Below are 25,641 nucleotides of genomic sequence, written 5' to 3'. Positions count from 1 at the left end.
TTTCATCTAGTTGACTGCACAAACGCTGACGACTCCATTGCTGCAGCACGAGACTACAAGGTAAGGTTTTTTTTTCTTTGATTTGTGCTTTCGCCCCCCCCCCCCCCCCCCCTTTGGCTTGGCTATGCCCCCCTTATAAAAAAAAAAAAAAAAAATTCTGTAAACCCCAAAAAAAACTTCCTCTTTGATTTTATTTTTATTTTTCTTTTCTTTTTCTGCTTTTACTATTATGGTAATAATGAAAATAGTATTAGTAATAATAATTATTATAATAATAATAATAATAAAATCAATAAGGTAATAATAATAATAAATAATTGTAGTAAAAGTAAAAATAATAAAGATACTATCAATAAAATAATAATAATAAGACTAGTAATAATAATAATACTAATAGTAATAGTTAAAAATACTAAATGACAGTAATAAAATAATAATAATAATAATAATAATAATAATAATAATAATAATAGCAAAAAATAAAAATAAAAATAAAAATAAAGTAATAATAACAATGTAAATAATAATAATAATAATAATAAAAGAGTAATAAATAGTGATAATAGTAATAATAATAAAATAATAAAAATAATGGTAATATTAATAATAATAAAAATTTTATTATATTGGGCCTGAGAAAAAATGGGGTGTTTACAGTCCTTGCACCATTATCTCTATCTATATGGATGATATTATTGTTACATGTAATGACTTGTATGGAATTGCTTAATTAGAAAGGACTTGGGGGACACCTTTGACATTAAGGATCTAGGAACCCTTAAGTATTTCTTGGGCATTGAGATAGCGCACTCCCGCAAGGGCATTTCTCTCTCTCAGTGGAAATATGCCCTAGATCCTCTTATGGACACTAGTATGTTGGGATGTCGACCTGCTTCTACGCCCCTGAATCCGAATATCTCCCTTTCTGCAGAGTTTGATGATCTATTGACAGACCCTTCAGTGTATTGAATACTTGTTGGTCACCTCATCTATTTGACCAACACTCGACCTGATTTGGCCTATGCAGTGAGTCTAGTAAGTCAATTCATGCATTCTCCCCTGACTTCACATCTTGATGTCGTCTATCACATCTTACGGTATGTGAAGACCTCATTTGGACTAGATTGTTCTATTCATCTAGAATACAACCAGGTCTTTTCGTATTTATTGATGCTGACTATGTTAGGTCCAAGACTGATAGACAATCTACCTCATGTATTTGAACTTTCAAGGGTGATCATCTTCTTTCTTGGAAGAGTAAAAAGTAGGCATTTGTTTCACATTCTTCTGCAGAGGCTGAGTATCGTGCTATGGCACAAGGTACCTATGAGATCCTATGACTACTCTTTCTCCTATTTGAGATTGGCTTTCCCGTGACAAACTCTTCTTTGTTGTTTTATGACAACAAGTCTGCTATAAATATATCTCTCTCTCTTCTGATTTAGTTATGCATGAGAGGACAAATATATTGAGGTGGATATTCAATTCATCAGGGAAAAGTTCGTTTTGGGATTATCTCTCCCCACTTTATCTCCTCCAAAGGCCAAGTTTCTGATGCCTTCACTAAGTCTGTTGGCCCAGGTTTATTATAGACTGTTATTTCCAAGCTTTAACTTGTCAACATCTTTGTTTCAGCTTGAGGGGGAGTATTGATAATCTCACTCTCTTGTATAGCCATATATACATCTCAAAGTTGTAAATTAAGTACACCAAGTTATATTCACTTCCTCTTGTATAATTCTCTCTCTTTTACTTTCTTCTAAATCAATCTCATTTTGTTTTGTAGTTAGATATTTCATATTTAATCTCAATCACCTTCAATTCTGAATTTGTGAGTATTGTTAAGAAATTGTGTGTATTTTGACATTCATGATGTTAATATGCCTATCAGATATGGTCTTCTATATAATTGGATATGCATAATCTCATTATGGACCTTTTTGTCATTGGATGATGCTCGCTTGCATTTTGACACCCTTTTTTTTTTTTGTGATCACATGTCGTACGACTTAGTTTAGAAAAACATAAAAAAAATTTATTTTTCTGTATAACTTTAATTATTTAGTCTAAACGAGAGATTGCAAGAATTTTTTTTTTTTTTAGAACTAATATAGCCAATTTTATAAATTTCATACTAAACAACTGTCATATGTTTTGAGAGCACAAAGGTAAAGGTCTTATCATAAGTGATCACTATAGTTGGTACTAGGACAATGGAAGAAGACGATAGCTCATTTGTGATTCTACTCACATTTGTCTCGAAGCAAAATGATAAAATCCACAGTACAAGTTACATATCTTTTATGTTTTTATTAATAATTTTATATTCACATACCTATAATTGATTTGAAAAAAAATCATTATTACCTAAAAAAAAACTTCCATCAATGATAAATTATGTGAATTTCGGAAATTTTGGTGACATGTTTAATAAACTCAACCTCAAATTAATTAACTAAAAATTCTATATATCACGTGAATAATACTAAACCACAAATGGCATTTAACAATTTCAACATTCTTTGAACTAAGTACACATTTGTAAACACATGTTAAGAATATAAAACAATCCAAACCATTAAGTAAACAAAGTGTGTATCCCTACATAATAGAGCCCAAAAAAAAACAATTAAAATTTGCATAAAATTAAATAATAAATTAGTAACCAGCGGCAGTCAACCCACGGACCACGCACTTCAAAAATCAATGATCTATTTATATCCATTCAATGAACTCAGCAGAGCCCAGACCAACTTCGTCTTCACCATCATCCTCATCTTCGTCTGCATCTTCATCAATACCCAAATCAATATCCAAAACCAGCATCAATGGCGGGTTTGGAAAATTCCCAATTCGCAAAGCCACAGCCTCCGCACGTGCTCATCTTCCCCTTACCACTGCAAGGCCCCATCTCCTGCATGCTCAAACTCGCCGAGCTCCTCTCCGTCGCCGACATCCGCGTCACCTTCCTCAACACAGTCCACGCCCACAGCCGCCTCCTCCGCCACTCCGCCGCCCCATCCCACCTCTCCCGCCGCTTCCCCGGCTTTCGCTTCCGAACCGTTCCCGACGGCCTCCCCGACGACCACCCCCGCTCCGCCGACCGGATCGCCGACCTGTTCCTGTCTCTCGAGGCCACCGCCGGGCCCCTACTCAGGGAGATTCTCACCTCCGAGGATCGGCCGGCCACGTGTGTCGTGGCGGACGGGATATTTGGGTTCGCCGTGGACGTGGCGGAGGAGGTCGGAGTTCCGATTATTTACTTCGATACGATTAGTCCGTGTGGGTTTTGGGCTTATTTATGCGTCCCCAGACTCATCGCCGCCGGCGAGATTCCGTTCGATGGTGAGCTTGTTTAATTTCTTTTTTATTTTGTTTTAGTTGCCAAAAAAAACTAGCTACTGGGTTTTACACCCGGTGCCATAATTTAGACATTTTTTTTTTTAATTTAGATTTTTATAATTACGAAAAATTATTTAAAGTAGTGTCTAAAAATATTTTCAATTTAAAAATGTCTATTCATTTCTGATAATTATTTGGTGGTAAAAAATTAATCCAAATTACCTTTAAAAATGAACTGCGAGTTAATTAATTTATCTAATGATTATTAATTATAATTTTCAAATAAAATATGTCTAAAATTTCTTACATTTTACTAAATTTCTACTTGTGTGCATCATGCAATTGCATGCAGGAGATGACTTGGACGCGCCGGTGAAAAACGTACCGGGAACAGAATCCTTTCTCCGCCGTCGCGACCTGCCGGGCTTCTGCCGCGTCGGCGACATCTCCGACCCCATCATCCAACTGGCGGTGAGGGAGGCGCATCAAGTCCCACGCGCCGCCGGAATCATCCTCAACACCTTCGACGAACTAGACGGCCCCATCCTCGCCCAAATCCGCACCATCTGCCCCAACACCTACGCCGTCGGCCCCCTCCACTCCCACCTCCGCTCCCGCCTCGCTGCCGTGCACCCTGCCTCCCCACCGCCTCCCTCCGCCACCCTCTGGGCGGAAGACGTCACCTGCACCGCCTGGCTCGATGCCCAGCCGCCGCGATCCGTCGTCTACGTGAGCATCGGGAGCCTGGCCGTCATGACGGCAGACCAGGAGACTGAGTTCTGGCACGGGCTGGTCAACAGCGGCAAGCGCTTCCTGTGGGTCCGCCGGCCGGGATCCATCGCCGTTGACGACGAGCGGCAGATTCCGGCGGAGGTGGAGGAAGGAGTGAGGGAGAGGGGGTGTCTGGTGGAGTGGGCGCCGCAGGAGAAGGTACTGGCTCACCCAGCGGTGGGGGGGTTCTTGACGCACGGCGGGTGGAACTCCACCGTGGAGAGCGTTGCTGCCGGAGTAGCGATGGTGTGCTGGCCTTACTTCGTGGACCAGCAGATGAACAGCCGGTTCGTGAGCGAGGTGTGGAGGGTTGGGGTGGACATGAAGGATACCTGCGATCGGGTGGTGATAGAGAAGATGGTAAGGGAGGTTATGGAGGTGAGGAGGGAGGAGTTCGACCGGGAGGCGGCCGAGATAGCGGAGTTGGCCGGGAAAAGTGTCAGGGAAGGTGGGTCGTCTTACGCAGATTTGGACCGTTTGATTGAGGACATACGGTTGATGAGCCGATCTGCCTAATGGTGCGAAGGAGAATGGAATGGTCAACTAATTTTATGTAGAAAATTGAAACAAGACAATTAATTTAAGAACATGTTGACTTATAATGGATAGAGGATATGAAATTTATATTTGAAGTTTTATGTTTTGATTTTTAAGTTCTGATGGTTAATGTTAAGAATTTTAATGATAAAAATTTGAGATTTTTATTTTAAAAAGAGTTGGAAAGGAATTTAAAATAGGAAGCAATATTTCTTTTTTATGTCGTTAGATTCGTGGATCTTTTAATTGACTAAAAAATATCATAAAAATTAGGGTAAAAGGCACAAATCTCTCTTAAGATTTGACAAAAAATAATTATCTCTCCTCAAGGTTCAAAAAATTTAGTGGCTTTCCCTAACATTTTGAAAATTCTAACAATCTTCCTTAAAATTTTGAGAGGAAATTTGTTGTTTTTTTTTTTAACAAATCTTAGGGGAGGTTTGTGTTATTTTTGAAACCTCAAAAAAGATTTGTCGTATTTTTCAAGTAGAGGAGTTTTTTTTTTTTTTTTGCAAACTTTAGTTAAGGTCTTTTGTCCTAAAATTTAATTTTAACTAGTGACTTGGTTTAAATTTTTTTTAATTATAAATTAAAAATCTTTTGTCACTGTTTGCTTTGTTTTTGAAAGTCTCATGTACAGTAAGAATCTGAAGTTATATTTGATTGTATTTGTATTTTGCCTTGTGATTTAGTCACTAAATTTGATTTTGTGAGATTTTAAAAAAAAAATAGTACAATTTTGATACAAAAAATTCTACTCTCCAAGATTTCATAATATATAATCACTCACAAAAACATGAAAATTTGAAGTTCAATAATTTATCTGATATTTTTAAATTTTTGCAACAAAAAAAATGCTATCTTATTTTTTTTTTTTTTTCTTTCACGTGAGAACTCCTGCCATCAACGAGCCTTTTGGATCCAAGACAAAGTCCACGACACCTCGCTAAGAAAGGCATCAACCGGGGTACACCAACTGGGGATCAAACTCCTGATGCTCCTACTTGATTGCCAACTTCTTTCCACCGTGTCACGCCATTCTATTTTTTAGATATGTATAATTTAAGATTGTCTAAACTAACCATAGTACTGTCCAAATCTAAATAGAAATAGATTTGAGTTGGACGATTGAGACTTTACCAATGGCCAATTAATGGCAGACAAAGCATCTTACTTTTCCTTTAATCAATCAACAATTTTATTAATTACTTATTAAACTTCATGATGATGTCTCAATTTTTAGCAGAAAGAATTTTATAACCATCACATTTGAAAAATGATTACCTAATATAAAGAAAAATAGAGATGAACATAGTTTGAGTTACTTGAAAAGGGTACGATGATGTGCAGCTTTCTAAAGAACCACAAAGCACTATAAATGAACTCCAAATTAAGTCTTAAAACAATTAATTAGAGCTTTTATCAATGTTTTCTGACACTGTCAGCAAACTTCATGCTCCTCATGTAATTTTATTTACTAATTATTATCTAAATTCATTTTCACCGTTCATGTAATTTTATTTACCGATTATTATCATATCATACTTGATAAATCCATTAACAACATTCAATATTACACTTCATACAGCTCAAGTTATGCCATCAACCCATTCACAAAAACCTTACAAAAGAACAAAAACTAAATAATTAAAATCAACAAAGAGAATAAAAGCATTACCACAACACTGAATTTCATACAAAACCATTACAAAGAACAAAGAGAACACAAAGTAAATCAATGAAATCAACAGAGAGAAATAAAAGCATGCTGAGAGAGAGAGAGAGAGAGATCTTTAACTCAGAAATTATTTGCCCTGTAGGTGCAGTGTTTGTCAAACAAAAGAGCCCTAATGGACAAGAAAGCAAAAGCTGGAGTCATCTGGATTTGTTTTGAGGTTAGAAAGTTAGAAAACCAAGAGGAGTGGAGGGTACAACATTGGTTTACAGAAGAACAATTCTTCACTGGGTCGTCACGCTCTTTGCAAGATTTCTAGGTTGGTCCACATTGTAGCCCCGTTGCACTGTTAGATGATATGCCAACAACTGCACCCACAGCCCGAAAGGAAATACATCACAAACAGAAATCCCACTCAGAAAACACAAATTAAATGCAAAAAGATGCACCCATTTCTGATTTTCTTACTAAGAAAAAATGCAATGAATTAGTTACTATAATTTCATATTTTCATTATATAAAGTGTCACCCATGTCACCGCTGGTTCATCCCATTCCAATATATCAAATATTGACTTGCACTCTTTAATCAAGCATTTTTGTAGAGAAAAAAGAAAAGAAAAGAAAAAAGAAAGGATGGAAAAGAAAAATAAGAAAGAAATTAGTTAGATTTTGAATGAATATTTCTCCAAATAGAATGAAAATGTCATAAAAATCTTCGTTTAGAATTTAACACTTTAGGAAAAGTCACTAATGTATTATTTTCTTTTACTCCATCCAATATGGGACAGGATAAACATAAGACATTTTTGTTATGTAAGTTGAGTTATTCCATCTCTATTTTATGATATGAATTCGTAAAAAATTTTGTACTGCATTTACTTTATGATAACATGTCTTTTCTTTTAACTTATCAAATTATTATATTATGAACTGCTCTATTCTAAAGAATTGACATTCTGCAAACTTAGATTTCTCCCTATCTCGAGCACTATTAACAATGAAAATTTGTTTAAATATGACTGATAATGATACAGAAATTTAAAGGCTGAATATTTATTCATTGATTATCACTTTTCTTATTTTACTTGATAACCAAATAAGAAAGTAAATTCTGTTGGACCAATAGTTCCTACTATGTTTTCTAAGTTCCAACCTAAGGCAGTGTTTGAGACTATAAAGTTCAAATATTGGATTTGCATTTAAATTTAGATTCTGTAAGTTTGGACAAAACTCTAACACAGTTTTTCGTACTGCATTTTGTCCAAATTTGTTCTGTCCAAATGTACACAAATTCAAAATCCCAAGGCTTCCAAACATGGGTTAGTGTTGAACAGATACGAAACAATACTTGGTCTAAAATACCTGTAATGGAACAACGTTGATCACTGGCTGAAGACAGTCCTGAACCTGTGGAACCTCAATTACTCGACAGGCTCCCCCAAGTGATACAGATGCTGCCTCTCCCTTCGAACACATTACTATGAGACGACCTCTGCGGGCATGAAGCTGCTGGATAACTGACTGCTGCTTGCTGTCAAAAAATTGAGGATGCCATAAGACAATAGTAGGGAAAAAAAATCCAAAGATAAAAACACTTCAATTCCTAAAACAAAACTAACCTGAAGTTCGCATCATGGGTAGCGATAACCACAATTGGGAGATTTTCATCAACTAGAGCCAAAGGACCATGTTTCATTTCACCTGCAAGTATTCCTTCGCTATGCATAAGGGCAACCTCCTTTACTTTCAAAGCACCCTCCAAAGCTGTGGCATAGTTATACCCCCTTCCAAACACTAGAAGTGACTGCTCGGCAATCAACATTTTAGCAAGATCTTTCATCTCTTGGTCAAGCTTCAGCACTTCTCTTACTCTGTCTGCAAAAAAACATGAACCATCACCATGCAAATCAATTACTGGAAAACCTCTTTGGAAAGTTGTATGCTTTGGCGCAAATGAAACATCTTGAAGCCCCATGAAAGTTAAAAGGCAGTTGAAACATACTTGGCAAGTCAAATAGACCATCTATTATGGCCTCTCGCCTTTCTTGACTAGAAATAGTGTCATCCCCAATTGCCAGGGCTAGCATAGCCATCACCACGATTTGACTTGTATATGCCTGTTCAGCACAGTGGTTACACGGTAAGGTCAAAATACACCATGACTGACAGGAAGATACTACGAAGCAATTTTTTTACCTTGGTACTTGCCACACCTATCTCACAACCAGCATTTATATGAACACCACAGTGTGTATTCCTGGCTATTGCACTACCAACAGTATTTGTTATGCCAACACAGAGTGCACCATTCTCTAAAGCATATTCTAGTGCATGTAAAGTGTCGGCAGTTTCACCAGACTGACTGACAAATACTGCTGTATCTTCCCTGTAAATAGGACCCTGCCGATCCAAAAGATCACTGGCAATCTCCATCGTAACAGGAATACCTACATTTATCAGTTGCCGCATAGAAGAACATAAATAAGGAATCAATGCAACAAATCATATGATGAACTGGACCAGCAATCTACCTACCAGAAAGTTCTTCCAAGATGGGTCTTGCAGCTAAAGCGGCATTATAACTTGTACCGCAACCAATAAATACAATCCGTCTACTTCTCCTAATAGTTTTGAGGTGATCCTTCAATCCACCCAATAGAACAGTCTTGGCTTTACAGGAGCCTCCTCGTATAAGCCTCCCTCTCATTGTCGTTGTTAGAGACTCTGGCTGCTCATGAATTTCTTTCTGCATATAATGCTCATATTTTCCTTTATTAATTTGCTCAGCCTCCATCTCAAGAATAGACAATGCCCGCTGTACAGAAGCAGGTCTAGCAACAGAACCACCATGTTTTCCCTTGCCATTATCGTACTTAAGGATAGAAACCCCTCCGTCCTAAATTAATTACTATCAAGAGTTAGCAGATTAAACATTTATGAATTTATTAACATTCATAGTTCTAGAAACTACTTATCAATATAAAACATCAACCAAGTAGCCAAAATCAGCTTAAAGTCGAATCACAATGTGTGTCCAAACGATAAAGCAGCAGCACAATTGAATTCAAGCATGCATACATGCACATCAGCAATGTATCTGCTCAAGATAGCTCAGTAGCTTAGGAACAAGCCAGTAGAAGAACAAACTTAGAGGAGGAAGAGAGATTCAAAAGATGCAATTGGACCTTCCTAATGGCCAAATATCATCAATAGACTTTTAAACCTAAACTGACAATATTTAGGAGCTACTTTCCTAGCCAAGGCAAAAGAGTCTGAAGCTGAGGCAAAATATCTAGCCAAAAAAGAAAAAATTTGTGATAAGAAAACAGATTCATTCAAGTGTCTCATATAACCTGAACCAATACTATTATGTTCTTATATTCTAATGGGAAAACAAAAGGTTGTTAAGAAAACGGGATTCATTCAAGTGTCTCATATAACCTGAACCAATAGTATTATGTTCTTAGATTCAAATGGGAAAAAACAGTTTGTTAACTCTTTATTAAATGCTTAGATGCTCTGGAAGGAATTATAACCAAATGCCTTAATACTGTAGAATGTAGATAGCAATTTATTTTCTCTAACGACAATATTCATTCTTGGCCACTTTTGAAACCTTTTCTTCTCCTTGTAGGTGGTAACTCAAATAGTTTTATATATTGGAACCATATTTTTCAAGATAAAGGTAAGCATGCAGGCTTGCAGCACCCTTGAATTTACAAATAACATTCCCATGAGTGGTAGGATAACCCAAATTTAGTAACTTCACTATGCATCTCCATGAGTTATAGGCCTGACTTAATACACTTCATCATACACTCTTGTTGCTACATACCCACACACAAAATTTCAACTAAAGGATTCGAGATGATTTAAAATTTCCAAGACATCATCTTTCACCAGCTAAGAGGACAAGAAAAAGACAAATAGTTCACTTGTTTGAGGTTTGCCAGCCTAAACCAAAGGCCTAAATGTTTGGTAATATAATATCAAGCTATATAGCCTTAATGGTAAGAAGAAACAAGCTATGCACTCGTGAATAAGTTATATAGACTTAATGGTAACATGCAACAAGCTATTTGCTCATGAATCCAACAGATTTCAACAGTTAATCCTAATCTGACAAAGCATCTCTGTATGTTTCCTAAAACAACTAGAGGAAAACCTTACAATCCCAACTCCCAGGTATTTTGGCTATAGACGTAGAAATTTCACTTTTGTATTTTATAGATTGTCTTCTTTTGATTATGAAATTTTCATTGTCTTCTTGTGACAAGAATCTAACTTGCAAAAAACATCATTTATTGTTGGATAGGGTTTTTTGGAGGTGGAATTTTGGGGGTGGAGGACTCATGGTGACTATTCCCCATTTAAATACACGCACGTATTGTTCGATTACCATTTTACCTAAATGCTTAAGCTTTTAGGTTGTGGGCCAACAATGCATATCAAGCTTTAAAAATATATGTGTGTGTGTGTGTGTGTGTGTGCACACGCGCGCATGCGTGTGTGTGTGTGTGTGTGTGCGTGTGCGTGTGCGTGTGTGTGTATGCACATGTATGTGTGTATATACTAAGTGAGATGGTACTGCTAAAATGTATGAGGATTTCACCAGCACATTCTCCAATAACAATTTCGGATAGAAATACTAAATAAATCAAACTGACTCCAGCCATCTTACATTCTTAATGCATTCGAGGCTAATTCTAATGACTCATGCTTAAGGGCTTGGGCTTTAAATCCAATTGCATCATTACCTCGCAGGTGAATATTTTTTTAAGTCAATCCATTTCTTGATACAGTGGGAAAAAAGACTAAAGACTTATTTGATGTTGGTGAGGGATCTCAAAAAGATAAAACTACAAACCTTTAACATGCTTTATTGTAATGGAGACAAAAAGTGCTCTTCTATGCAAGACGGCCTTGGTAGTATGGCTCTTAATGAGTTTGATAAGCATGCTCTCCAATCATGCATTGTGATTCAAATTCAGGCTTTGACAAATGCTCCAAAATGTGCTAAACATCTATGGTACACACCGTACACACCTAGCTAGTTAATATATTTTTTTCTTATACAAAAAAGTATACAGGCCTAGCTAGCGAATTAGTGAGGTATATGAGATAAAGCAGAAGATGTCAATGCATAATGGGTACCAATTATTAAAAAGGAAAGCCCAATGCATAATGGGTACCAATTATTGACACTACAAAGAAGGGAAAGACCATACTTGCAAGTGATTTTAAGTAAAGATAATACCTTAAGATGAACCACCTCGCCATCCTCAATAACCAGCACTTTTTTAGTGTGTTCAACTAGTGCATTTGCATCACTTGACAGGAAGAGTTCTTTGGGCTGCCCATTCTTCGAGATGAATTTAACATCATGAAATGATGCTCCACTGCTCTCATCTCCTGTTAGCTCCTGCAATGTAGTTAATTTCAGTCAAAATAGATGATGTAAAATGTTGGTGCGTCTGTATTTGAGCAAATCAGCAGATTGCCAAATATCATGAACAATAAATTGTCAAATGCCTGGGTTATGCTTCCACAAAAACCTCAAAATAACAATATAGACTAACTAAACAAAAACAATATTTTGTAAATCCACAAACATCATGAATTCTAATTATCAAATCTTCAGCCAATAATCCCGCAAGAGCCTCTGAACTTGCCCAATAAAGATTTTTTCTATCGATCCCAATTAAGTTCTTAAATTTCGATTTTGACTCAAATTTTGAAGCTCCAAAAGTACGGAAATTTCGATTTCAATTTGAAAAAATAATGGAAATCAGTAGTATATCATGGAATTCTTTTATGAAAATTAAGAAATGGTTAATAGGTGTAATAACATACGTTTTAGGACTAATATATTACAAATTAAATACACATATGCTGTGTATGAGGTGGAAAAGTTGTAATATAATTTGTGTATAAGATAATGTGCCTTAAAATTATTCAGTTAATACAAATGAAATTTCTAAATCATTATTATTTATTATACAAATATAATTCAGACATGAATGCTTAGATAAAAAATGTTGTTGCAAGTCTATTTTTTCATATAATTTCAAAATCCCTTCTAACAATCTTTTTGTTTCAATAAAAAAAAAATAACATAAATTAAGAGAAAAATTTCACTTCACTCCTAACTCTCACATTTGAATTCCAAGGAAATTTTGTTGTATAGTTAAAATTTCAACAAGTTTTGCAAAAATTTCGAGATTTCGATAAATTTCAAATGATTTGTTGAAATTTCGACAGAAATTGACTGCCATTTCGATTTCGAGGGTGATAGGAATCGGGAATTTCGACAATTTCGTGGAATTTTAAGACCATGACCCCAATACATCATGAATGGAAAATCATACGCATGCATTTATCCCCTTCATTCACTCACATGGATATTACAAGTCCGCATCAGGGAGATCTAAAATTTGACAAGAAAAATTTTGAGTTTCATCATTTAACCTACTTAGACAATTGTTCTGCTGGTAATTAAGCGACAGACTTCCTTGTAATCCATTCTCACCTCTCAATAAATTTTCTATTTCAAATAAAAGAAAGATCTTCTTAGCAGTATCACTACTCCTTGAAACAATATAATGCTCAATGTTTTAGGTTCAAACAACTTGATTCAGATACAGTGGTCTCTTACCACAATAATTCTAATTCCTTCCATTCCCCTATTAATTACAGTCAGGGCATGGGTCATCATTTGTAGCATTAGCAGAGTCAGAGAGTTATTGCACATGATTTTCCATTCAAAAACAAACATAAAGCCAAGAATATAGGAAACTAGAAAAAGAAGATCCTTAGTTTTCAAATGTAGATAAAATCGGTAATAGTAACACTCATTTCAAATTTTAAGACTAATCTCCTGTTATCAGATCAAAGAACATGCAAAATATTTTTCCAAAGGAAAACAAACACAAGTGTTGATTTTGGATCAATGATGTTTTATAAGTTCGACGATAATTTAAAACTAATAGTTAGGTATTTTGTAAAGGCCACTCAGCTCAATTTTCACATTATTGCACATTTTTCAGAATATCTAAGTCAGATCAATTGTTTTTAAAAAATCAAAAATGTTTTGCTCAAATTGTTGCAAATAACTACAAAACTGACATAGCCCAACAAGGTTCCATATTCCAGGGTTAACAGGTAAGAAGAAGAGACATCTTGGTCCAAATTAAGGGTAGGTATAAATGACAAAAAATTCATAGAAATGGTTTTTAGGCAAAAAGCCCAATGCCATTTGAAACTAAAATATTTTGCTGTCGCAATCATATGCATATTCTTAACACAACTCACTTTGACACCAAGAAGCAAAGGACTGCCACGTTTGCAAGCGATCAATTCATTTGGATAATGCTGGCTCTTGAAAATAAGAGCATAAGCTCCTTCAAGATGTCTCATTACTTCAAGGACAACCTGGCTAAATGTGACAGTCTGGCCACCTGCAACATAAACAGTTTAATCTTCTGTTGAAAATCAAATTATAAATAAACACTCCTTTGAATTGGGAAAAAAAAAACAGATTTTTTTTTTTACATAGAACTACTCCTAGTACTAGACAGTTAACAGAACTTTAGCAGCTTGATCATCAAGTCACATGATACTTTGATCCTATGATAATACAGAAACAGCTATGACAATGTAGAACCCCATAAACCAATGGCATGTTCATGACCTCTTCCTGCCCTCCTAAGAGTTGATTGAAAATTTAAGGGCCTTGCTTTTCTGGGCTAACCTGCTAGTAGCTCGCTCGCTCGCTCTCTCTCTCTCTCTCTCCCTCGCTCTCTCTCTCTCTCTCTCTCTCTAGATTGTCAAGATAAAGACTGCTTGTGCTTCAAAGGCCTATGAGATCATCACAATGACTTGAGTATTCAGAAAAACCCTTGCCAAAGTTACATCACAACCTATGTAAGAGAAATTTAAACAAAAAAAAAAAAAAAACCCACACAAAGCAGCCAGATCTTGATCTTCACACAAGATGCTTTTGTTTCAAACATGTGTAAGATATCTATTATTGATTAAGAAATCACATTCTTATGAAGACAAGCACTTTTAAGACTGAAACAGTAAAACACCATAAGAACTTGAAAGATAAATAGTCTGAATCGTGTATCTACACATGCAACAGATAGGGATACATAGAAATACAAATGTTCATGTATCTTACATTGTAAAAACACCATAAGAGCTTGAAAGGAAATATAGCCTCATGATCTCTCCACATACAAGAGTACACATAAATACAAATGCAAATGTTTATTAGTGTATACTTACACACAGGCTCACATATAAGCCCTACAAAAATTCTCGATTTAAAATGCAAATATTGGAGTAGGAAAACATCAAACATGCTTAAAGGGGCCAAAATACCTCTTAGAAGAGGACACAATAATTATATATAATAGGAAAATGGTTATTGAGGTTCCATTACAGGCTAATTCCCCCTATTGCATCAGGTTATTAAAAGTAAGCATAAAATTCATCAAAATGAAAGGATACTAGAGGGAATGGCAATTTTTCTCACATGACTCCTTGGAAATTCGCTTCCCAAGTTGCTTGTTTATTCTTTCCTCATACTCACTTTAAAGTGAGTAATGGCAATAGAATTCAGTTTTGGGTGGGCGAGACTTCATTGGAGCTGTTGGTGCATTATATATTACATTATCCATTGTTCATAATCACCAATAACAGATTTTTCCTTTTTAGAGGGGAGCTTTCTTTCTCAGGACTCCCACTGTCCTAATGAGAGAGGTTGATGAGCTTAAACCTTTGCTGAGTGAGTTGGATTCTTTTGTTCCTCCAAAAGGGAAAATGCTCAGGACTGGTTAGGGGATTCTTTGGAATTCAGGCTCTTTTCTTATAAATCTTTCTTTTCTCATCCTTTGAGAACTGTGACGCCTTGTCCTTTTCCTTTGTGTCATGTTGTTTGGAAGGCTATGGTTCCTTTTAAATTCTGGTCTTTCATTTGGACTATTATATCTCAATAAGATTCATATGAATAAGAAGGCCCTATAAAGCTCTTAGCCTGCATATATGTATACTGTGCCGCAAAGTCCAATGAGACAAATGCGCACTTTTTTCTTCATTTTCAGGTGGCGAGAAAGCTTTAGAATGCTCTTTTCTCCTGTTTTGGTGAAGTGTGGGTGGCTCCACAAAATGTGCACAGTTTCTTATCAGTGAGATGTCAGGGTTTGGGGAAGAGTATAGAACAGGAAGGGATCTATGGTTTTGTGCAGTGCAAGCAATCTTTTGGATATTGTGGCTTGAGAGGAATGTGAGGATGTTCAAAGCTCAGTGGACTTCTCAGACGTGAGGTAGGGTTAATCTTTTACCTTCTTTTTTGGCACATTCTTTTGGGATCTTCAGGGAGAATATTGCTGTCTGATCATCAAACAGTTTGGAGAGGATTATTGTAATTAGCTAATTTGTGGAGGACATCTTATCCTACATCTATGGCACTTTTGTTTAGATGCTAATGGATTCTTGTTATCCAAAAGAAATATACAATACATACTCCTATATGCATGTCTTTATAATAGCTCCAAAAAAGTTCACATAAATTACACATATTGCCATCACAGAGACACAGGCATAAACACACAAACTCATCCATGCGCATACAGATGTTGTTACAATGCCATAATCCAACAATCACATTGCAACCATGCATGGGTGAAGTAAAAAAAACATCCATGTGTTAAGCATGATACAAACCACAATCTATTAAGAAATTTTAAGCCCAACCAACCATGGGATTCTCAATTGCCAGTCTTAAGCAATGGCATCATTGATGATGGTACATCTAATATTCATTCAGCACAAATCATGATATTTGAATTTTAAATGCCCAAGTTTGTTCAAATTATGGAGCAACATCTCATTTACTTAACATTCAAAGATGAAGATTACCTTCTCCTTCATTTGCTTTGTCAAACACAAATTTGGCAAGTTTTGGAATTACTTCGGTATCTGTTTCAGATTCAAAGTTGAATCCATGACGCACTAGTGTTTCCTTCAATACCTGAAGATTTCACAGTTTAGCAAATACATTAGTAGAAGCTCAGTTCAATGTAAGCATGAAAAAAATGTGTCCATCAAAGAATATCTGCATAATCAGAGATTAATTTTATCTTGTGCAGTTAGATTAGATTAAAAAAGAAAATAAAGGAACAATTTTGTGGTTCAAGTTGAAAGTGCTCATGATGTGATAGGGAATTTTAACAGTTAGGAAGAAATCTAATTAGGTTTTTCAGAGAATCTTCAAGATTTTTGGGGTTTTTTATTTCATGATGTAACATAATTTAATACTAAAAATTATAATCAGAATACTAGAATTTCTTGAGGATCTTTTAAAATTATAGAAATTTTGATTTGGATTTTATTCATGTCATTTTTTATTCAAATATATATACAAAAACATTCATTAATATCTAGAGATAGTTTTGGAAGCTGTTTTCTTTATTTAATTTATTTATATAAAAAGAAGAAATTCATTGAAGAGGAAAGGATGTACAACAACAACAACAAGCCTCTAGTCCCACTAGGTGTGGGTCGGCTACAAGAAACAATTCACCAGATCAAGAGTGTTTTCCTCAATTAGATTAAGGGCTATTAAATCCTTCCTCACTACCTCATTCCAAGTTATTTTAGGTTATCCTTACCACTTTTCATGTCAAACACAATAACTAACTCACTTCTCCTTACATGCGCTCTACTAGGCCTGCGTTTCAAATGCTCAAGTCATCTAAGCCACACCTCCCTTATCTTGTTTTCAACCAGTGCTATGCCTAAATTATTACTTTATTTTTAATGTTAAACTACTCATCCACCTTCACATTCGCATCTCAGCAACTTTTATTTTTTGTACATGTTATTTCTTAGTTGCCCAACATTCTAAACCATAAAGCATAGCTGACCTTATAGCCGTTTTATAAAACTTTCCTTTTAATTTTACGGGCATTCTATGATCACACAACACACCTGACGCACTCCTTCATTTTACCCAGCCTATTTTAATTCTATGTACTACATCTTCTTCAATTTCCCCTTCAGCTTGCATAATAGATTCAAGATATCTAAATCTATAAGTGTTATTAATCTCTTGATTATCAAGTTTAATCTTCTTTCAATTGTTACTCCTTACATTACTGAAATTACATTTTATATATTCTGTCTTATTCCTACTTATCCTAAACTCTTTAGACTAGAAAATAATCAAACTAGAAACGCCTTCCAACCTCTTTGAAGATTTGATAAAGGCACCCCTTAAAAACTACCAGGCTGCAAAGAAGCCAACAATGAAGTTGTTTTATTTTTTCAGATAAAAACTTTGGAACTTGTTTTATGCACCCACTTAAAACTGCAAGCTGCAAAGAAGCCAACAATGAAGTTGTTTTGTCGTTTCAGATAACAACTTCGGAACTTGTTTTATGCACTTAAGGTTAATTTGTCCAACCTATGAGGGAATGGGTATAGGGTTTATTATTGTGTCTAGGGCCAGCACATAAGCCTATGTAGAAGGTTGCAGCATGCTGCATGAAGCTTTATAAATTTAATTATAAACTAAAACAATGAGAGCTGTTTGCTCTATTTTCCAGCCTCTTGTCTCTCTCATTTCTCTTGCCTATTCACTCTTCTCTTCTAAACCATAGTTGGATGTTTCTCACTTGTTTTTGCCCCTTCTTCTCACTCTAATTCTATTCAACCCTCCTGTTTTCCTCTTAATCTCTAGTAGCTTCCTCAAAAAAATTTATTGTAACTTTTCCAACTTAAGTTCAGCCCAAAAATGAAAGTTTTGTGATGTATGTTATTCCTTATAGTCCCTACCATTTAAAATATATCCCTTCTACCACAACTTTCGGCTATTCCACTGGTCAAAGACCATTTTTTTTCACTTGGCATGTGTCAGTGACCCACAACTGGGTGGTAAAGCAATGCAGTACAGAGGCAGGGTTTTGGACCCATATTTCTACCCACACCACATCCACGCTTCCCACAGAGCATACCTTTTAAAATAAAGAAATACTCATAATCTATAATTTATATACATTTCTCAAATATGCCAAAAAATCTAATTCAGATGTACTCTTAAATATGAACGTGCACAACACATTCTACAGCAAAGACCAATGCACACAACCTCTATGATGCAACTTCTAAATCCCTTTAAAATAGTCAAACCCATTGCAATAAAACCCAGAAATTAATTTGACTGAGAAGATTAATACAATTTAAAACCAGTGTGGAAATATTCAGCGAACCTCATAATTGGTAATAACTCCATTGTGAACAACCAAGAACTCATTTCCTGGACCAGAGCTCTGGGGATGACTATTTCTTGGAGATGGCTCGCCATGGGTCGCCCACCGAGTGTGTGCTATTCCAGCATGGACAGAGAATGATTCCTCCAAATTTAAGTCTATTTCAGCAACATCTGAAAGACCAAATTCACCATTATTTTTGCCAACGATGTGTTCTTAGCCAATAAAAAACATAACTACAGTGTTAAACTTCAAATACAGAGAGCAAAAGAGTCAAAAAAATCACCAACTAGAAAAATCTCTAATTTTTGGAAAGCACGGTCTAGAAAATTGAAAATTTCTTCATAATGAAAACCTCCAAGTAGCTACATGTTTAGATTAATTTTGAACAAAAGAAATCTGATTAAGAAAGTTATAGAGAAATTACAAACTAAGGAGGACAATATGTCCTCAAAGCTGAGACCACAAAGGAAAAAAAATGAACATCAAAACAACTTGTTCGAAAACCTCTTCTTCAAACCCTTGCCGTCATTGTTACTGGAGCATTTCAAATTGTCAATTTTTCTCCTCCTTTTCTCTTGTCCCCATCCAACCTTTTCTCAATTTCTCCTGATCTCCAAGGTCAGTCTCAAACCCATTTATCCAAAAGTTATTGGGCCTCAATGTTTTCCTTTAACCCCCATCAACTCTATCCCTTTTGTGTCTGACCTGAACCGTCACCAAAACTACCTCTATTGGTATTAAAAATGGAACTCTTGTCCAAATCGGAAGTACGAGTTTCCAACACATAAGAAGAATCCTCCAAATACAAAAACAAATTAACTTTATGGGAAGCTTGATTACCATCTAATAATAAATAATTGCCAAAGACAAAGTCGCTATCAAACTCAATTTCCTCCTCTGACTCATCTCCAATTCCTGCTAACCTTTAGCCGCCTTCACTCATCTTATCCTTAAAACTATACTAAATCTAGCTCATACTCAACAAGAAACAATAAAAGTTGACTTACAGCTCAAATCCTTGCATCTGCTGCCCCTCCCACGGTGGCAGGGGACTGAGTACTGGAGTATTTCTCATCTCCAAAAGCTTGTACTATTGTGTACTTTTTTAATGAATGATTTTTTCTTATAAAAAAAGGTTCAGATCCTTTTAGTGTACTATGCTTTCCACTTACGAATCAAATTAATTTAATATATTACAGCATTAAAAAAACCCACCGAAATTGAAAGATTACCACCAGATTTTATTTAGCACCTAATGATACAATCCCTCATTCAGCATACTAGCATAGAACCCTTAAAGAAGATGAGAATCCACCACCACAACAGCACAAGCAATCTAATAGAATCCAATTTAAAAAGATATAGAGTGATCCCAATTCAATTTTTTTTGAAAATAATAACTATAACTGCCATTTTCGTATAATGGACCAATTAAGAAAGGTAGACCTGTAAGTAGTTCAATTTTCACAAACATCCATGCGAGTAGTTGAATGAGTCATTCGGTACTTGTACCCAAAAAATTACAAAGGAAGCTTCATTTATATATATAAACATGATATTAATCCTCCTGTTTTATGCTGTGTTGATTTGCCAAGAAATCAGAAACACATCTGAACTCAACCCACCAATAAGACCAGGCTCATTTATTTTTTCTTGTTTGGTGCATTGGAAGGCCCATTTGGCCTAAGCAACAAGATAAGGGCAGCCTATCCCCCATCCCAAACCCCTTCCAAAATACAGACAGTCCCCGACCTTGTGATAGTTTCTGTTCACTTAAGCCACAAATTTTAAAACAAAATTAAGATTAGATTTGTGCTTAATTTTATTTCCCCCCAAACATTTTAAGCAACCGAAGAAAGCACACTATTAAACTAAATTCACTTTTCTGTCCATTTTCCTACTGACAAAGCTCCATGTAAATTCTGATAACAGTAGAATATAAACAGAAAAACAACATTTTAACCCTCCTGTTTTATGTTGCGTGGAGTCGCGAAAAAACAGAATAACATCTCAAGTTTGAACTCGGCCAACAAATTAACCCGGGCTCACCAACGTGTGGTAGTTTTTGGTCCCTTGAGCCCCAAATCCTTTGACTATATAGTACACAAATTAGTTCTTCTTTTTTTTAAATTTCCTAGCAACCAAACAAAGCGCCAGATTAAACTGTATTTCCATTTCTTCCCATTCATCGGCAAAATCACCAAAACCAATGCCGCAACTAAATCTAATAATTAGGAGAATACAAAAAAAATTATAAAATACCGTGGTATACTGATTTGACGAGAGATTCGATATTGCCTTCCTGACGAAAAACGAGAGGGCGCAGAAAATCGCGAGAGGGACCGTTCGAATCAGGAGAAGGAGAAGGACAACAGCAAGAATCGATGCAAATTCCGGCGGAATCGTAGCCTCTATACTCCAGACGCCTCAGGCCATTAAAGAGAACTTCCAAAATGTACCGTCTCTCTCTGTTGACGTCGTAGTTCAGATACGCGAATATACCACACATCCTCTCTCTCCCACTTCTCCCGTAATCAAATCGTCTCTGTGTTGATTGCGATCTTCGTCTTCGTCATGAACTGAATGAAGATCGATCAATGGCGGTTTTTGCAGAGACTTTTATAGAGAGAGAGAGAGAGGGGGGGGAGAATCGAATGAGGGAGGAAGACGGCGAAGCGGGCAGATTTGACTTTTGACTTTTGTTTAGGATTTTGTAAACTGTAATAAGCGATTCGGATCTCAGTTATTTCTTGCGTGGAGTTTTGTGCATTTCTCAATTTGTGTTTTATTTCCCTACTTTATAAATATGTATTCTTTTTTTTTTTAAAATATGTTATTACTAAAAAAACTTTAAAAAATAATTATTTATTTAAAACTTATAAAATTTTGGATAGAGCAAATCTAAAAAATTTATTTCATAATTTTTTGAATCTTTGTAAATACATTTTACTTTTATTAGAGAATTTTTTGTATTAAAGTGAGTTTTAATGCAAATGTTAATACATTTTATTGAAACGCAAGGTAAAAATAATATGATAAAATATTTTTTATCACAAAATTTAAATTTTTTTTTTAATTTACTTTATCAAAAATTTAATAAAATGAAATACGAATTATTTTATTTAAATTATTAATAGAGGTAAATTGTACTCTTCAATTAAGGATTTATTTTGAATGATTTGTTAAATATAAGTTAATTTAAATAAATATACTTTTTCGTTTAAGATATTGCTGTCTCCCACATGTGCTGGACCACCGGAGAAAAAGATGTGCTTCATGAGAAAGATGTGTTCCGTCCAATCAAATTGTGCCATGCGTTATGGACCAACGCCATGGCATACATAACTAACTTGAAGGATAAATGATAGTTTGTGATGTGGTGTCTTGCGATTGGTTCCTATGCGTGTCACCTAACACGTGAACTGCACTGAATAATTTATAGTGAATTGTGTCATCATCCAATTGCCACGTCAAAGAGCACAATGCGCTGCAAGAGGGGGACAAGGGCAGGGCCGCAGGGGCAGAAGCAGTCGGGTTGTGGTAGAGTTGTAATTTGTCGAAACAATCAAGGGCAATATTAACTTTGGTGGTTTTCCTGCAATTGCGGACGGTTTACAAACACGTGGCAACTAACCATTAATTTGTGGAAGACAAGTGGCAAACACGTGTCAATCAACTATGTTTATCAGTGCTGTGTAAGTGCGAATGATTTCAAAAACCAAAAGAGGGACGTTGCACAGTCAAACAGTTGACTTCAGTTGCAAAGTCATATTGCCAAATCATTAATAGAAAAAATATATATTTAAACAAAGATTAATGATGATTTAATTTACAATATTTGATATTTATTTTATTGAACAAAATTAGGATAAAACATTAAGTTGGTGTTGAATTATTAATTATATTTTTATGTGTATGAAATGAATTAAAATCAAAAGTTAAAATTTTATTGAAGAGATTATAAATACATGTTTACTATTTTCTGAATATTGTTATTCTTCTGCTGCCACATTTGGTATTGATAGATTATCATAGTTGTCACTTCGTAAAAGTTAGTGTTTGATGTAGACCGATAAATATAGATTATCTATTATCCACACCTCTTATCAGATGAATGGAGGATCGATCAACCCGAGTTTTATAGGCTACATTTTTTGCCAATGGGGGATGCTGAGAAAGCACTCTTAAAGCAGGGTGCATATCAACATGGGAAATTTATCTGATTTCCAAAAATGATTGGAATCTTACTTCAAATTCAGTGCTCTATGCGCTTTGCCCTCTTGGCTTCATGACATTGTTTCTCGGCTTTTGAGTGTTGCAGGCTTTCAAATATTATCTGAGAGATGGCCAATTGAAAGCCCTAGGTCTTTTGTGGGAGCAAAGGTAAGGCAACAACTTAGGTTGGACTGCTTCAGACTCAACCTACTTCTACACACCTCGGGGCACCATAGCATGTCTGGAATTAGGGTAAAACTTGCCTTTAATGTGGAGTTAAAGTTACAATCAATTGAGAGATGAGCAAGGATCGTGGGACATACTTACCTTGTGGAAGAACTGTAACCCCAATTCTTTTTACTTCGATTGTGATTATCACCATCCCTTGTAATTGCAATGGACAATAATCAAAGATCTTAGCCCATTGGGAACCAGTTTTCTAAAAGCATCTTTTGGCGAAAAAAGAAGCAAAATGAACATTATAGGGGGCTACTTACTTTCCTCGGGTGCATTGAAAAATATGAATCCATCTGAAACTCTAAAGAAAGAAGTAAGATCCTACCCTTCCCTTAGCGCAACACCTAGTTACGATATATTAAATAATAAAATAATATATAATAGATAATCAAATTTATTCATTGAAACACCATATATAATATTATTATTTATATCTATTGTTAAATATGTTTGCATCTTTGTTATTTTAAAATAATAATATCGCACCAAAATATAATCAGATTATATTTACTCTTTATCATGATAATTATTGCTAAATTAAAACTAAAAAGTTAAACATTCTACATATGTATATTATATTTTAATAATTGGAATAATGCCTCGTCACTGGAACTCCCTAATAGCTTCCTCCCATTAATAGATTAAACTTTATAAACAAATGAAAAAAATAAACATTGAATATAATTACGTTTGTCTTTTTTTTTTTTTAAAAGCATACTACTAATGAAAAAATAAATTTTGAATAGTTCTTAATAATTATATTTCGTGCAAAACATTTTTGAAGTATCCACTATCAACTTATTTTAGGAGGAAGCAATTAGTGTTCAAGTAAATTTGTCTAGATGACAAAAAAAAATAGTATTATAAATGTTAGACACTAATTAACTTAGTCCTTGGAAAATTTACAAGTAAATATAAAAAGTAATTGAAAATGTTAATAGTTTTTTCCCTTTTGTCCATTATGCACTTTTCACCTCTCTTCACTTTTCTCGTTCCTTTGTGACAATAACTACCCACTACTTTCTTATAAATAACTACCCATCTTCTTTTCATTCTCGCACATAAAAATATATGTATAACTAAATATTTTATTTAAGGAAAATTGTCTCTTTATCTATGAATTTTTAATCAAAATCATAGTTATTCTAACTCACTTTTTTTTTTTTAACTTGATATCTATAATTTATTCACAATCTTTTCTCCACTAAAAATACTACCAACTTATTTGGTGATATTCTTTTTTTTTTTTTTTTTCATTGTTTACTCATTTATTCTTTTTATAAATGACCCTCATCTATCACAGTTACCAGTACAACTTTGTTATTTTGCTTCTTTTTTTTCCTTTTTTTTTTTATGGGGATCAAAATGCCTTATCTCTTTCTTTTACCGATGTTGTGACACATGGACGGCCTCCCAATGTCCACTCCTTTGCTAACATGGTGACATGTGAACGACCTCCAGATGTCCACTTTAGTTCATAAATGTTTTGCAGGACACCATGAGGTGCAACCAAGTTACCTGCATACTAAAAAATTCTTGAAAACTTCGATCAGGAGTGCAACCAATTGCCTTGGGGGTGCGACCTAGTCGAAAATACCATCATCTTAACACCAAAACAAGCAAGCTCAATTCCGAGATGGCCCTATACGAATTAAGCTTCCTTTTGACTTTCATTTAATATGTAATATTGCAAGACAACTTGCTTGCATGTGCTTAGTAACTTGTTAGAGTCCTTAATGTGTCTTAGTAAGTTGTGTGTCTAGTAAGTTGCTATCTTTATTTCCTTTGCCCCCCATGCTTGTATGGGAAGTGCAAGTGTGTTTATTGCCTTGTCTCCCCCGTCCCCAATGTTAGCTTATATATTTTCATTATAAGACCTAGAAAAGCAGTTAAGCTAATTTGATATTGATATTGAATTGAAAAGGGTTTTCCTTTATTGAAGCCTGTCTAAGCTTTGTTCAATCCTTATGATTGTGTAGAGAGAGGCTACATCGTTCTCCCCGAAGATCAGGTGGTGGGAAACCACTATCCTATCCAGCATCTCCATTTCCACCTATCCCTCTCCCTCACTCGACCTCTACCCAAATACACCAACACGACCAACACCTTCATATAATTCCCACACAGCCACCATCACTCAATTACATTGCTGCATTCATTGGTATTTCAAAGCTTGTACGAAGAACCTAAGGTGTGATTCAACTGCATGTTAGGACCGGACGAACCCATGGGCTCCTCCGGTCCTAACAAGTGGTATCAGAGCCGACGGTTCGTAACTCTAGGTAAGCGACATCATAAAAGTCGATACGGGAAGCTAATTCTCCTAACGTGCTAATAGTTGGAGGACCAAGTGTATGGCTGAGGCCAATAAGGATCATCTAGGCTGCAGATGGATCCGAATAGGGTCAAGACGTGGGAGGTAGGATTGGTTTAGAGGCACGTGGAATGCAATCTAAGGCACGTAAAATGCCAGTGGTAAAGCCCACTTGAGCAACTGTTGGAGAATTATCCCATAAGGGAGACGGTTTCCTTTCAAGGGGAAGCAGGAACTCACAAGTGAGGGGGAGATTGTTGAGAATTCGAC

At 35.5% G+C, this 25,641-nt stretch overlaps 2 protein-coding genes across 2 annotated transcripts; one reads left to right on the top strand and one right to left on the bottom strand.

The window, feature by feature from the left end:
* Positions 1-2,748: 2,748 nt before the first annotated feature.
* On the top strand, positions 2,749-4,826 carry LOC131164391 (7-deoxyloganetic acid glucosyl transferase-like). The gene is made up of 2 exons (XM_058121533.1): positions 2,749-3,345; positions 3,695-4,826. The coding sequence occupies exons 1-2, from the start codon at positions 2,829-2,831 to the stop codon at positions 4,627-4,629; spliced, it is 1,452 nt and encodes a 483-aa protein (XP_057977516.1). The 5' UTR covers positions 2,749-2,828; the 3' UTR covers positions 4,630-4,826.
* A 1,612-nt stretch (positions 4,827-6,438) lies between these two features.
* Positions 6,439-21,380, bottom strand: LOC131164390 (glutamine--fructose-6-phosphate aminotransferase [isomerizing] 1). The gene is made up of 11 exons (XM_058121532.1): positions 20,868-21,380; positions 18,603-18,775; positions 16,252-16,363; positions 13,639-13,784; positions 11,585-11,749; positions 8,863-9,223; positions 8,524-8,774; positions 8,330-8,444; positions 7,947-8,202; positions 7,690-7,858; positions 6,439-6,693 (listed from the first exon to the last, which is right to left on the bottom strand). The coding sequence occupies exons 1-11, from the start codon at positions 21,112-21,114 to the stop codon at positions 6,610-6,612; spliced, it is 2,079 nt and encodes a 692-aa protein (XP_057977515.1). The 5' UTR covers positions 21,115-21,380; the 3' UTR covers positions 6,439-6,609.
* Between the last annotated feature and the right edge of the window lie 4,261 nt (positions 21,381-25,641).

The sequence above is a fragment of the Malania oleifera genome, chromosome 9 (assembly GCF_029873635.1).
Source record: "Malania oleifera isolate guangnan ecotype guangnan chromosome 9, ASM2987363v1, whole genome shotgun sequence".
Lineage (NCBI taxonomy): Eukaryota > Viridiplantae > Streptophyta > Magnoliopsida > Santalales > Ximeniaceae > Malania > Malania oleifera.
This window is presented reverse-complemented; position numbering and strand designations above follow the sequence as displayed.

What these genes read in the sequence shown, in the direction of transcription:
- LOC131164391 (XM_058121533.1), top strand. Translation starts at nt 2,829, where the DNA reads ATGGCGGGTTTGGAAAATTCCCAATTCGCAAAGCCACAGCCTCCGCAC. An exon ending in CGGCGAGATTCCGTTCGATG is followed by an intron (nt 3,346 to 3,694) that starts GTGAGCTTGTTT and finishes AATTGCATGCAG; the next exon opens with GAGATGACTTGGACGCGCCG.
- LOC131164390 (XM_058121532.1), bottom strand. Translation starts at nt 21,114, where the DNA reads ATGTGTGGTATATTCGCGTATCTGAACTACGACGTCAACAGAGAGAGA. An exon ending in CTTTGCTTCTTGGTGTCAAA is followed by an intron (nt 11,750 to 13,638) that starts GTGAGTTGTGTT and finishes ACTACATTGCAG; the next exon opens with GAGCTAACAGGAGATGAGAG. An exon ending in ACCCATGATGCGAACTTCAG is followed by an intron (nt 7,859 to 7,946) that starts GTTAGTTTTGTT and finishes ATTTTTTGACAG; the next exon opens with CAAGCAGCAGTCAGTTATCC.